Raw genomic sequence first — 15,476 nt, 5'->3', positions numbered from 1 at the left:
AGAAGGAAAGAAATCATAAAGATCAGATCAGAAATAAATGAAAAAGAAATGAAGGAAGCAATAGCAAAGATCAATAAAACTAAAAGCTGGTTCTTTGAGAAGATAAACAAAATTGATAAACCACTAGCCAGACTCATCAAGAAAAAAAGGGAGAAGACTCAAATCAACAGAATTAGAAATGAAAGAGGAGAAGTAACAACTGACACTGCAGAAATACAAAAGATCATGAGAGGTTACTACAAGCAACTTTATGCCAATAAAATAGACAACCTGGAAGAAATGGACAAATTCTTAGAAATGCACAACCTGCCAAGACTGAATCAGGAAGAAACAGAAAATATGAATAGACCAATCACAAGCACTGAAATTGAAACTGTGATTAAAAATCTTCCAACAAACAAAAGCCCATGACCAGATGGCTTCACAGGCGAATTCTATCAAACAGTTAGAGAAGAGCTAACACCTATCCTTCTCAAACGCTTCCAAAATATAGCAGAGGGAGGAACACTCCCAAACTCATTCTATGAGGCCACCATCACCCTGATACCAAACCAGACAAGGATGTCACAAAGAAAGAAAACTACAGGCCAATATCACTGACGAACATAGATGCAAAAATCCTCAACAAAATACTAGCAAACAGAATCCAACAGCCCATTAAAAGGATCATACATCATGATCAAGTGGGGTTTATTCCAGGAATGCAAGGATTCTTCAATATACACAAATCAATCAACGTGATACACCATATTAACAAATTGAAGAATAAAAACCATATGATCATCTCAATAGATGCAGAGAAAGCTTTCGACAAAATTCAACACCCATTTATGATAAAAACTCTGCAGAAAGTAGGCATAGAGGGAACTTTCCTCAACATAATAAAGGCCATATATGACAAACCCACAGCCAACATCATCCTCAATGGTGAAAAACTGAAAGCATTTCCACTAAGATCTGAAACAAGACAAGGTTGCCCACTCTCACCACTCTTATTCAACATAGTTTTGGAAGTTTTAGCCACAGCAATCAGAGAAGAAAAGGAAATACACGGAATCCAAATGGGAAAAGAAGAAGTGAAGCTGTCACTGTTTGCAGATGACATGATACTATACATAGAGAATCCTAAAGATGCTATCAGAAAACTACTAGAGCTAATCAATGAATTTGGTAAAGTAGCAGGATACAAAGTTAATGCACAGAAATCTCTGGCATTCCTATATGCTAATGATTAAAAATCTGAAAGTGAAATCAAGAAAACACTCCCATTTACCATTGCAACAAAAACAATAAAATATCTAGGAATAAACCTACCTAAGGAGACAAAAGACCTGTATGCAGAAAATTATAAGACACTGATGAAAGAAATTAAAGATGATACAAATAGACGAAGAGATATACCATGTTCTTGGATTGGAAGAATCAACATTGTGAAAATGACTCTACTACCCAAAACAATCTACAGATTCAATGCAATCCCTATCAAACTACCACTGGCATTTTTCACAAAACTAGAACAAAAAATTTCACAATTTGTATGGAAACACAAAAGACCCCGAATAGCCAAAGCAATCTTGAGAACGAAAAACGGAGCTGGAGGAATCAGGCTCCCTGACTTCAGACTATACTACAAAGCTACAGTAATCAAGACAGTATGGTACTGGCACAAAAACAGAAAGATAGATCAATGGAACAGGATAGAAAGCCCAGAGATAAACCCACGCACATATGGTCACCTTATCTTTGATAAAGGAGGCAGGAATGTACAGTGGAGAAAGGACAGCCTCTTCAATAAGTGGTGCTGGGAAAACTGGACAGGTGCATGTAAAAGTATGAGATTAGATCACTCCCTAACACCATACACAAAAATAAGCTCAAAATGGATTAAAGACCTAAATGTAAGGCCAGAAACTATCAAACTCTTAGAGGAAAACATAGGCAGAACACTTTATGACATAAATCACAGCAAGATCCTTTTTGACCCACTTCCTAGAGAAATGGAAATAAAAACAAAAATAAGCAGATGGGACCTAATGAAACTTCAAAGCTTTTGCACAGCAAAGGAAACCATAAACCAGACCAAAAGCCAACCCTCAGAATGGGAGAAAATATTTGCAAATGAAGCAACTGACAAAGGATTAATCTCCAAAATTTATAAGCAGCTCATGCAGCTTAATAACAAAAAAACAAACAACCCAATCCAAAAATGGGCAGAAGACCTAAATAGACATTTCTCCAAAGAAGATATACAGGCTGCCAACAAACACATGAAAGAATGCTCAACATCATTAATCATTAGAGAAATGCAAATCTAAACTACAATGAGATATCATCTCACACCAGTCAGAATGGCCATCATCAAAAAATCTAGAAACAATAAATGCTGGAGAGGGTGTGGAGGAAAGGGAACCCTCTTGCACTGCTGGTGGGAATGTAAATTGATACAGCCACTGTGGAGAACAGTATGGAGGTTCCTTAAAAAACTACAAATAGAACTACCATATGACCCAGCAATTCCACTACTGGGCATATACCCTGAGAAAACCATAATTCAAAAAGAGTCATGTACCAAAATGTTCATTGCAGCTCTATTTACAATACCCCGGAGATGGAAACAACCTAAGTGTCCATCATCGGATGAATGGATAAAGAAGATGTGGCACATATATACAATGGAATATTACTCAGCCATAAAAAGAAACGAAAGTGAGCTATTTGTAATGAGGTGGATGGACCTAGAGTCTGTCATACAGAGTGAAGTAAGTCAGAAAGAGAGAGACAAATACCGTATGCTAACACATATATATGGAATTTAAGAAAAAAAAATATCATGAAGAACCTAGGGGTAAGACAGGAATAAAGACACAGACCTACTAGAGAATGGACTTGAGGATATGGGGAGGGGGAAGGGTAAGCTGTGACAAAGCGAGAGAGAGGCATGGACATATATACACTACCAAAACGTAAGGTAGATAGCTAGTGGGAAGCAGCTGCATAGCACAGGGAGATCAGCTCGGTGCTTTGTGACCGCCTGGAGGGATGGGATAGGGAGGGTGGGAGGGAGGGAGACCCAAGAGGGAAGAGATATGGGGATATAAGTATATGTATAACTGATTCACTTTGTTATAAAGCAGAAACTAACACACCATTGTAAAGCAATTATACTCCAATAAAGATATAAAATTTAAAAAAATCAGGTGTAGTTATATATATTCACAATCAACAATGTGAAGATGAAATTTAAGAAAACAGGCCTTATCTGGCAGAAATGGAAAAGCTGATCCTAAAATTCATAGGGAATTGCAAGGAGTCCTGAAAACCCAAAACAGTCTTGAAAAAGAAGAACAAAATAGTGGTGATGGTTACACAAAATAATGAATGTACTTAATGCTCCTGAACTGTATAGTTTAAAATGGTAACAATGTAAATTTTATATATATTCTACGACAATAAAAAATTCATTATGACATCTATGTGAAGAAATTTTTAAATGCTTACAGCCTTTTCTGTAAAAAATAAATAAGGCAAGAAAAAAATGAGAAGCATTTCAGGCATGAAATAATATGAACAGTATAATGACATAAACTCTAGCCTAGAGTGAAACACTGCTTATGATATGGTCTTGGATAATCTCTAGGCCTCAGTTTCCTCATCTGTAAAATGGAGATAACTATTATCCCTACCTTAAAAGATCAGGAGGATTCAATGCAATAATGCAAATAAATCACTGAACACTGAGACTAAAAAGGCTTAATAAATGCTAGCTGTCCTAATTGCAGAACTGTATTTACGGTTACAATTATGTAAAATTTATTTTCTTGATGTGAAGGTCTCCTCCAGCTGATATTCCTTGATCTAGTTGATGGGATACACAGTGTGTACACTTTATAAACAATCAAGCTGCATATTTATGATTTGTATCCCCTTTTGCATATATGTTTTACTTCAGAAAAAGTTTACTTAACTGAAAAAGGTGATTGCACAACATTATGAATGTACTTAATGCCACTGAACTGTACACTTAAAACGGTTAAAGTGGCAAATTTTACATTATGTATATTTTACCACAATTTTTTAAAAGGAAGAAAAAGGAAAGAAAGCTGATTGTGGTGATGGTGTAGAGAATAGATGGGGCAGAGGAGAGATGAGTGGGAGACCTATGCGATGCTCAGGTGCATCCAGTTAAGAATCAATAAAAACCAAACTCAAGGCAGGGACAGTAGGGAAGGAGAAGATGGGGGAGCCCAGACATTAAAATAAATGAGAGAAAGAGAGAGAGAGAAGGAGAAAGTGACTGATTCCTGGGTTTCTTGCTGAAGAAATTAGAAGAAACAGCAGTGTGACAGGTTAACGACATCAGTTTTAGGCTTCATGAGTTTGACAGATGAATGAGAGGTGATGAGCCAACAAGATGAGCATAAATAGGTGCGTGTCTAGTAGACCAAGTTTTGAGCTGTAGTTTTGATTTTGAAAGTTCAGGTTCAAGGCAGTAAAAAAATGCTCAGGAAGAGAATTGCTCACTGAGGGAGAAATGGTAACAAACTAAATTTGGGGGATCATCAACAAACATTTAAAGGGCAGAAAGGAGGCCAAGTGGTGGATGAAGACTAAGGGGAATAAAGACACAGATGCCAAGGAGGGAGACAGTTTCAAAGGGGGCTGGTTCAACAGTGTCAAAATCCTGCGGAAAGATCCAGATATGTGAACTGCAGGAATATTATTGTTAAGCAAGTCCCCAAAAAGTTCCACTAATGCAATTTAGACCAACTCCTACTGTTATGTGATATATACTGTGCAATAAAAAATGCTGGGGAAATATCCTAAGGAATCCACTAAACAACTACAAAACTCAAATTCAGCAAGGATGCAAGATACAAGGTCAATATTTGAAAAATTAACTGTATTTCTATACACTTGCAATGAGCAATCTGAAAATGAAATTAAGAAAACAATTCCATTTACAATCACACCAAAAGAAATAAATTACTTAGGAATAAATTTAACAAAGAAGTGCAAAACTTATATTCTGAGAACCACAAAACATTTGTAGTTCTTTTTTTTTGAATTTTATTTCATTTATTTTTTTATACAGCAGGTTCTTATTAGTTATCCATTTTATACATATTAGTATATATATGTCAATATCCCAATTCATCACACCACCACCACCGCCACCCCCGCTGCTTTTCCCCCTTGGTGTCCATATGTTTGTTCTCTACATCTGTGTCTCAATTTCTGTCCTGCAAACCAGTTCATCTGTACTATTTTTCTAGACTCCACATATATGCGTTAATATACGATATTTGTTTTTCTCTTTCTGACTTACTTCACTCTGTATGACAGTCTCTAGATTCATCCACGTCTCTACAAATGACCCAATTTCGTTCCTTTTTATGGCTGAGTAATATTCCATCGTATATATACCACATCTTCTTTATCCATTCGTCTGTCGACGGGCATTTAGGTTGCTTCCATGACCTGGCTATTGTAAATAATGCTGCAATGAACATTGGGGTGCATGTGTCTTTTTGAATTATGTTTTTTTCTGGGTAGATGCCCAGTAGTGGGATTGCTGGGTCATATGGTAATACTATTTTTAGTTTTTTAAGGAACTTCCATACTGTTCTCCACAGTGGCTGTATCAATTTACATTCCCACCAACAGTGCAAGAGTGTTCCCTTTTCTCCACACCCTCCCCAGCATTTGTTGTTTGTAGATTTTCTGATGATGCCCATTCTAACTGGTGTGCAGTGATAACCTCATTGTAGTTTTCATTTGCATTTCTCTAATAATTAGTGATGTTGAGCAGCTTTTCATGTGCTTCTTGGCCATCTTTATGTCTTCTTTGGAGAAATTTAGGCCTTCTGTCCATTTTTGGATTGGGTTTTGTTTTTTTTTTTTAATATTGAGCTGCATGAGCAGTTTTTGGAGATTAATCCTTTGTCCGTTGATTTGTTTGTAAATATTTTCTCCCATTTCGTCTTGCTGGTAGTTCCCTTTGCTTTGCAAAAGCTTTTAAGTTTCATTAGGTCCCATTTGTTTATTTTTGTTTTTATTTCCATTTCTCTAGGAGGTAGGTCAAAAAGGATCTTGCTGTGATTTATGTCATAGAGTGTTCTTCCTATGTTTTCCTCTAAGAGTTTTATAGTGTCCAGTCTTACATTTAGGTCTCTAATCCATTTTGAGTTTATTTTTGTGTATGGTGTTAGGGAGTGTTCTAATTTCATTCTTTCACATGTAGCTGTCCAGTTTGCCCAGCACCACTTATTGAAGAGACTGTCTTTTCTCCATTTTGTATCCTTGCCTCCTTTGTCATAGATTAGTTGACCATAGCTGTGTGGGTTTATCTCTGGGCTTCCTATCCTGTTCCATTGATCTATGTTTCTGTTTTTGTGCCAGTACCATACTGTCTTGATTACTGTAGCTTTGTAGTATAGTCTGAAGTCAGTAAGTCTGATTCCTCCAGCTCCGTTTTTCGTTCTCAAGACTGCTTTGGCTATTTGGGGTCTTTTGTGTCTCCATACAAATTTTAAGATTTTTTGTTCTAGTTCTGTAAAAAAATGCCATTGGTAATTCAATAGGGATTGCATTGAATCTGTAGATTGCTTTGGGTAGTAGAGCCATTTTCACAGTATTGATTCTTCTAATCCAAGAACGTGGTATATCTCTCCATTTGTTTGTATCATCTTTAATTTCTTTCATCAGTGTCTTACAATTTTCTGCATACAGGTCTTTTGTCCCCCTAGATAGGTTTATTCCTAGGTATTTTATTCTTTTTGTTGCAATGGTAAATGGGAGTGTTTCCTTAATTTCTATTTCAGACTTTACTTTTCATCATTAGTGCATAGGAATGCAAGAGATTTCTGTGCATTAATTTTGTATCCTGCAGCTTTACCAAATTCATTGATTACCTCTAGTAGTTTTCTGTTGGCATCTTTAGGATTCTCTATGTATAGTATCATGACATCTGCAAACAGTTTTACTTCTTCTTTTCCAACTTGTATTCCTTTTATTTCTCTATTTTCTCTAATTGCCATGGCTAGGACTTCCAAAACTATGTTGAATAATAGTGGTGAGGGCTTCCCTGGTGGCGCAGTGGTTGAGAGTCCACCTGCCGATGCAGGGGACACAGGTTTGTGCCCTGGTCCGGGAAGATCCCACATGCCATGGAGCGGCTGGGCCCGTGAGCCATGGCCGCTGAGCCTGCGCATCCGGAGTCTGTGCTCCGCAACGGGAGAGGCCACAACAGCGAGCAGCCCGCGTACCGCAAAACAACAACAAAAAATAGTGGTGAGAGTGGACATTCTTGTCTTGTTCCTGATCTTAGAGGAAATGCTTTCAGTTTTTCACCATTGAGAATGATGTTTGTTGTGGGTTTGTCATATATGGCCTTTATTATGTTGAGGTAGGTTCCCTCTATGCCCACTTTCTGGAGAGTTTTTGTCATAAAAGGGTGTTGAATTTTGTCAAAAGTGTTTTCTGCATCTATTGAGATGATCATATGGTTTTTATTCTTCAATTTGTTAATATGGTGTATCACATTGATTGCCATATATTGAAGACTCCTTGCATCCCTGGGATAAATCCCACTTGATCATAGTGTATGATCCTTTTAATGTGTTGTTGGATTCTGTTTGCTAGTATTTTGTTGAGGATTTTTGCATCTATATTCATCAGTGATATTGGTCTGTAATTTTCTTTTTTTGTAGTATCTTTGTCTGGTTTTGGTATCAGGATGATGGTGGCCTCACAGAATGAATTTGGAAGTGCTCCTTCCTCTGCAATTTTTTGGAAGAGTTTGAGAAGGATGAGTGTTAGCTCTTCTCTAAATGTTTGATAGAATTCACCTGTGAAGTCATCTGGTTCTGGACTTTTGTTTGGAGATTGTAAGATTTTTAATCACAGTTTCAATTTCATTACTTGTGATTGGCCTGCTCATATTTTCTGTTTCTTTCTGGTTCAGTCTTGGAAGGCTATACCTTTCTAAAAATTTGTCCAATTCTTCCAGGTTGTCCATTTTATTGGCATGGAGTTGCTTGTAGTAGTCTCTTACGATGCTTTGTACTTCTGCGGTGTCTGTTTAACTTCTCCTTTTTCATTCCTAATTTTATTGTTTTGAGTCCTCTCCCTCTTTTTCTTGATGAGTCTGGCTAATGGTTTATCAATTTTGTTTATCTTCTCAAAGAACCAGCTTTTACTTTTATTGATCTTTGCTATTGTTTTCTTTGTTTCTATTTCATTTATTTCTGCTCTGACCTGTATGATTTCTTTCCTTTTACTAACTTTGTGTTTTGTTTGTTCTTCTTTCTCTAGTTCCTTCAGGTGTAAGGTTAGATTGTTTATTTGAGATTTCTTGTTTCTTGAGGTAGGTTTGTATTGCTATAAACTTCCCTCTTAGAACTGCTTTTGCTGCATCCCATAGGTTTTGGATCGTCGTGTTTTCATTGTCATTTGTCTCTAGGTATTTTTTGATTTCCTCTTTGATTTCTTCAATGATCTCTTGGTTATTTAGTTATGAATTGTTTGTGGTTTTTATGTCTTTCTTCCCTGTAATTGATTTCTAATCTCATAGCGTTGTGGTCAGAAAAGACGCTTGATACGATTTCAATTTTCTTAAATTTACTGAGGCTTGATTTGTGACCCAAGATGTGAGATCTATCCTGGAGAATGTTCTGTGTGCACTTGAGAAGAAAGTGTAATCTGCTGTTTTTGGATGGAATGTCCTATAAATATCAATTAAATCTATCTGGTCTATTGTGTCATTTAAAGCTTGTGTTTCCTTATTAATTTTATGTGTGGATGATCTTTCCATTGGTGTAAGTGAGGTGTTAAAATCCCCCACTATTATCATGTTACTGTCGATTTTCTCTTTTAGAGGTGTTAGCAGTTGCCTTATGTATTGAGGTGCTCCTATGTTGGGTGCATATATATTTATAATTGTTATTTCTTCTTCTTGGATTGATCCCTTGATCATTATGTAGTGTCCTTCCTTGTCTCTTGTAACATTCTTTATTTTAAAGCCTATTTTATCTGATATGAGTATTGCTACTCCAGCTTTCTTTTGATTTCCATTTGCATGGAATATCTTTTTCCATCCCCTCACTTTCAGTCTGTATGTGTCCCTAGGTCTGAAGTGGGTCTCTTGTAGACAGCATATATATGGGTCTTGTTTTTGCATCCATTCAGCGACCCTGTGTCTTTTGGTTGGAGCATTTAATCCATTCAAGTTTAAGGTAATTATCGATATGTATGTTCCTATTACCAATTTCTTAATCCTTTTGGGTTTGTTTTTGTAGGTCCTTTTCTTCTCTTGTGTTTCTCACTTAGAGAAGTTCCTTTAGCATTTGCTGTAGAGCTGGTTTGATGGTGCTGAATTCTCTTAGCTTTTGCTTGTCTGTAAAGCTTTTGATTTCTCCATCAAATCTGAATGAGATCCTTGCTGGGTAGAGTAATCTTGGTTGTAGGTTCTTCCCTTTCATCACTTTAAATATGTCATGCCACTCCCTTCTGGCTTGTAGAGTTTCTCCTGAGAAATCAGCTGTTTACCTTATGGGAGTTCCCTTGTATGTTATTTGTCATTTTTCCCTTGCTGCTTTCAATAATTTTTCTTTGTCTTTAATTTTTGCCAATTTGATTACTATGTGTCTCGGTGTGTTTCTCCTTGGGTTTATCCTGTATGGGACTCTCTGCGCTTCCTGGACTTGGGTGGCTATTTCCTTTCCCATGTTAGGGAAGTTTTCGACTATAATCTCTTCAAATATTTTCTCAGGTCTTTTCTCTCTCTCCTCCTCCTGGGACCCCTATATGTGAATGTTGTTGCATTTAATGTTGTCTCAGAGGTCTCTTAGGCTGTCTTCATTTCTTTTCATTCTTTTTTCTATTCTGTTCTGCAGCAGTGAATTCCACCATACTGTCTTCCAGGTAGGTCACTTATCCGTTCTTCTGCCTCAGTTATTCTGCTATTGATTCCTTCTAGTGTATTTTTCATTTCAGTTATTGTACCGTTCCTCTCTGTTTGTTTGTTCTTTAATTCTTCTAGGTCTTTGTTAAACATTTCTTGCATCTTCTCAATCTTCGCCTCCATTCTTTTTCTGAGGTCCTGGATCATCTTCACTATCATTATTCTGAATTCTTTTTCTGGAAGGTTGCCAATCTCCACTTCATTTAGTTGTTTTTCTGGCGTTTTATCTTGTTCCTCCATCTGGTACATAGCCCTCTGCCTTTTCATCTTGTCTATCTTTCCGTGAATGTGGTTTTTGTTCCACAGGCTGCAGGACTGTTCTTCTTTCTTTTGCTGTCTGCCCTCTAGTGGATGAGGCTATCTAAGAGGCTTGTGCAAGTTTCCTGATGGGAGGGACTGGTGGTGGGTAGAGCTGGCTGTTGCTCTGGTGTGCAGAGCTCAGTAAAACTTTAATCCGCTTGTCTGCTGATGGGTGGGGCTGGGTTCCCTCATTGTTGGTGGTTTGGCCTGAGGCGACCCAACACTAGAGTCTACCTGGGCTCTTTGGTGGAGCTAATGGCAGACTCTGGGAGGGCTCACGCCAAGGGGTACTTCCCAGAACTTCTACTGCCAGTGTCCTTGTCCTCATGGTGAGACACAGACCCCCGCCCCCCGCCTCTGCAGGAGACCCTCCAACACTAGCAGGTAGGTCTGGTTCAGTCTCCTATGGGGTCACTGCTCCTTCTCCTGGGTCTCAATGTGCACACTACTTTGTGTGTGTCCTGCAAGAGTTGAGTCTCTGTTTCCCCCAGTCCTGTCGAAGTCCTGCAATCAAATCCCACTAGGCTTCAAAGTCTGATTCTCTAGGAATTCCTCCTCCCTTTGCCGGACCCCCAGGTTGGGAAGCCTGACATTGGGCTCAGAACCTTCACTCCAGTCGGTTGCCTTCTGTGGTATAAGTGTTCTCCCATTTGTGAGTCACCCACCCAGCAGTTATGGATTTGATTTTATTGTGATTGCACCCCTCCTATGGTCTCATTGTGGCTTCTCCTTTGTCTTTGGATGTGGGGTATCTTTTTTGGTGAATTCCAGTGTCTTCCTGTCGATGAGCGTTCAGCAGTTAGTTGTGGCTCCGGTGCCCTCGCAAGAGGGAGTGAGAGCACGTCCTTCTACTCCGCCATACTGAACCAATCAAACATTTGTAGTTCTTTAATTAGAAATTAAAGAAGATCTAAATAAATGGGAAGACATCCCATACTCATAGATCAGAAGACTTAACATTGTAAAAAGGCAATACTCTCCAAATTAATCTACAAATTCGAAGGAATTTCTGTCAAAATCCCAGATGGCCTCTTTGCAGAAATTGACAAACTAATCCTAAAATTCATATGGAACTGCAAATAGCCAAAACAACTTTGAAAAAGAACAAAGTTGGAGAATTCACATTTCATGATTCCAAAACTACCACAAATCTACAGTAATCAAACAGTGTAGTAGTGGCATACAGACAGATATATAGATCAATGGAATAGAACCGCGAGTTCAAAACAGGCTCTCACATTTACAGTCAATTGATTTTCAACAAGAGTACCAAGACAATTAAATGGGGAAGGAATAGTCTTTTTATTTTAATTTTTTGTTTTTTTTGGCTGTGTTGGGTCTTCGTTGCTGCGTGCGGGCTTTCTCTAGTTGCAGTGAGCAGGGGCCACTCTTTAGTTGCAGTGCACGGGCTTCTCATCGTGGTGGCTTCTCTTGTTGCAGGGTACAGGCTCTAGGCGTGCGGGCTTCAGTAGTTGCAGCACGCGGGCCCTAGAGCACAGGGACTTCGGTAGTTGCGGCATGTGGTCTCTAGAGTGCACAGGCTTCAGCAGTCGAGGCACATAGGCTCCGTAGTTGTGGCTCGCGGTCTTAGAGCGCAGGCTCACTAGCTATGGCGCACAGGCTTAGCTGCTCCAAGGCATGTGGGATCTTTCAGGACCAGGGATCAAACCCGTTTCCCCTGCACTAGCAGGCAGATTGTTAACCACTGCGCCACCAGGGAAGTCCACCAAGAATGGTCTTTTTAATAAGTGGTGCTGGAACAACTGGATATCCACATATAAAAGAATGAAGTGGAACTTCCCTGGTGGTCCATTGGTAAAGAACCCTCCTTCCAATGCAGGGGACACGAGTTTGATCCCTGGTCAGGGAACTAAAATCTCACATTCCACAGGGCAACTACTGAGCTCACATGCCTCAACTAGAGAGCCCCTGTGCAGCAAACTACAGAGCCCACGCACTCTGGAGCCCCCGCACAACAACTACAGAGCCCACACGCTCTGGAGCCCGCACACCACAACTGAAGAGAGAAAACCCGCACACCACAACTGGAGAGAGAAAACCCGCGTGCCACAACTAGAGAGCCCGCACGCTGCAAGTACTGAGCCCGCGTGCTCTAGAGCCCGCGCACCACGACTAGAGAGAAGCCCGCACACTGCAATGATAGATCCTGCATGCTGCAACGAAGATCCCGTGTGCTACAACTAAGACCAAACACAGCCAAATAAATAAATTTATATTAAAAAAATGTAAAACAACCCACTAAATGACAGAAAATATTTTAAAGTCATATATCTGTTAAAGGATTTGTTTAGAATATACAGAGAACACTTACAACTTAATAATAAAAACACAAATAAACCAATTAAAAAATGGACAAAGGCTCGGAATAGACATTTCTTCAAAGAACATACACAAATGACCGACAAACACATGGAAAGATGCTCAACATCATTATGGAACTGCAAAGCAAAACTACAGTGAGGTACTATAATACTTCCTACCCACTAGGCTGGCTATCATAATAAAGATAATGAGTGTTGACAAGGATGGGGAGGAATTAGAACCCTCAAGTTTTCTTTATTTTTTTCATAATAGTCATCCTCATGGGTGTGAAGTGGTATCTCACTGTGCGCCATGTATTTTTAAGTTATTATCTGTAAATAGAAGTTCACCTTGTGTTGATTTCTATAATATACTTAGCACAGTCACTGAAGAGATATAAACAAACAAAAAATTTAAATACCAATAAAATAAAGCACAGGGTTACAAAGATTTAAGTCAATTCAACTTTGAAAAAGATATTAAAGAGGACAAAGAATGAAGACATAACATAAAGCTTGTAAACTCTGTTTTACTCATCTGGGACTAATAGCTAAACTACTAATGTTTTGTGTACATAAAAATTGTTGCAAAGCAAGTTACAGCTTTGTGATTTATTGTTATGACAGTGAAATTGTTGAGATTGTTGTGAGATTGTTGTCATGAACCCTATTTTAAAGATAAGTAAATTTGAAATCAAACAGGTTCCACAGCTTGTCTTAGACCACAAAGCAATTCTGTGACAGAGAGTTGGAAAATAATTTCTGATTTCCAGGTTTAAGGTGAAAAACTCATAATTTAATGTGCATTAAGTCAAGGGAAACATGATAGAGAAATCTCCACTCTTAGCATGAATAAACTTAGGGAAGTTATCCAGAACACTGAAGCTTACAACGTCCAACAGCGATGACCAATAATTAACTCTCTGCCAGCCTAACTTGAATGTGGATTCAACTCAGAACTAGGTTGTTAGGTTTTTTTCAGTATGATCCAATAACACTAACACTCTAACTTTGCCTCTCAAATGTTTTCATTGTTTTGTTAAATTTTGGCTGTTCAAAAGTAGGGTAATTCTATTAAATTGACAAAGCCTATGTTGAAGCAATCACGGAAAATGGAAATGCTTTTTGACTATCTTGCTTAACTCAGATGTACAAGTGTTACTTGTCTTCTTTCCTGCACCCCATATGCGAGAAAAAGTTATTGTTTACCCTCACCGACTGTGATCCAATCATTTTAGCCAAATTAAAAAAAAAAATATATATATATATATATATATATATATATATATACACACCCAGGGTCAACATTAAGAAATGCATACTCAAGTATTCAAGGGTGAAATACTGGGATATGCTTTAAAATTCTTCAGCAAAGGAGAAAAAAAAAGGTACAAATGAAACATTTGTGACAGATATTCCAACTGTGTAATGTGGGTATTGGCATATAGAAGTTTCATTTCACTTTTCCTATTTTTGTCTATGCTTAAAGTTTTTCACAATAACTTTTCACAAAATGAATTCTTTCCAAAGTTACCGTCCTGGTTAGGAAATACGAATCAGTGGATGTGAATGTTCTCTTCGGAACGAAACTGCATGAAGGGTCTCCAGCCGAGGCTAGGTGGCCGTGGGCTCCACGCCCCTCGGGCCCCGCGCCAGCACGCGGGCCGAAAGCGCGCACGTTTCCCTCGAGCTCAACCTCACAACTCGCTCTGTGCGCTCTAGAGCTCGCAGGACCGCCGAGCTCAATTTGGAAGTGGCCCACGCCGCGCTCACGCCGGCGGCTGGGGGAATCCGGACAAACTCCGCTCGAGGGCTCCAAGGTCCCACGGCCCAGTGTTGCGGGCCTGGCCCCCAGCAGCCCCTCCTAGGTCTCTAGAGACCCTCGGCACCGCTCCCTCCGTGCCCCCCACCGCGAACCTCGGCCCAGCCCTCCGCCTACCGTCCAAGTCCTCTTCGTCCTCTGACTCGCTGTCCGCGATCGCATCGGCGACAAGGCCAGGGCCGGGCTCTAGACCCTGGGAGCCGGAAGGAGGGGCGGCGGGCGGGGTGGAGGCTCTGGAGCGGGCCTCGCGCAGGCGGGTGAAGTAGTCCACCGCGAAGTCGACAAGGTCGGGCGGCTGCTGCCGTAACACCTCCACGGTGTAGCCCTGCAGCAGCTCTGTGAGCCCGGGAGGGATCTGGATGTGGCTCATGCCGGCGGCGGCAGGCGGGACCCAGCCGCCGGCGGCCACCGCCTGGACGCTCCCTCACGCCGGACTCTCGCCCCGCGCCCGCGAGATCCCCTCACGCGCGACCCGGGTCGGGTCTTCCTCGCGCCACGCCGCCCTTTGTCCGGGTCTGCGTTTCAGGGCCGCACCACCCTACACTGCTCCGGCTGGCCTGGTGCCGCCGCCGCTGTCACTAGGCAGCCGCCGCCGCCGCCGCCTCGGGCACAGACGAGCGGGAGAGCTGGATGGGCGGGGCGGGAGCCCAGGTTGTGACGCACGCGGCCGCGGGCGTGCGCGCTCTCGCCGAGCGCCGGCCCTCAGTGCGCGTGCGCCAGTGGGCCGGCCGCCAGCCAGGCTGCCCGGGCAGTCTCCAGTCCGCCAGTGGGCCGGCCGCCAGCCAGGCTGCCCGGGCAGGAAATGAGTGGTCTACCCGCTAAGCGGCGTCGTTACTGCCTCTCACCTTTCATTTCTAATTTCAATACACTCTAAGATCCAACCGTTTGTCAGCCCTTACTAGGCTCCAGGGACACAGCTGAGAGCCAGATGCAAGCATGCACATTACTACCCCGGTGTGGTTCTGGATATGGTGGAAAACAAGAGGGCCCACTTTAGGGGGGGACATTCAAGCTGACTCCGAGGCCTGGGTAGGATCTAACCACAGGAAGCTCTGGAGGAGAGCCATGTGGG

At 40.8% G+C, this 15,476-nt stretch overlaps 1 protein-coding gene across 1 annotated transcript in view; it reads right to left on the bottom strand.

Annotated features, from left to right (window-relative positions):
• The window catches only part of PRKAR2A (protein kinase cAMP-dependent type II regulatory subunit alpha), an 80,356-nt gene extending 65,341 nt beyond the window's left edge, over positions 1 to 15,015 (bottom strand). Inside the window, exon 1 of the mRNA XM_060161956.1 lies at positions 14,522 to 15,015. Within this exon, the coding sequence (XP_060017939.1) occupies positions 14,522 to 14,774 (253 nt within the window). The 5' untranslated portion in view covers positions 14,775 to 15,015. The remainder of the gene's footprint in view (positions 1 to 14,521) is intronic.
• Between the last annotated feature and the right edge of the window lie 461 nt (positions 15,016 to 15,476).

The sequence above is a fragment of the Lagenorhynchus albirostris genome, chromosome 10 (genome assembly GCF_949774975.1).
Source record: "Lagenorhynchus albirostris chromosome 10, mLagAlb1.1, whole genome shotgun sequence".
NCBI lineage: Eukaryota > Metazoa > Chordata > Mammalia > Artiodactyla > Delphinidae > Lagenorhynchus > Lagenorhynchus albirostris.
Note: the sequence above shows the minus strand (reverse complement) of the source record. Positions and strands in the feature narration are given on the sequence as shown.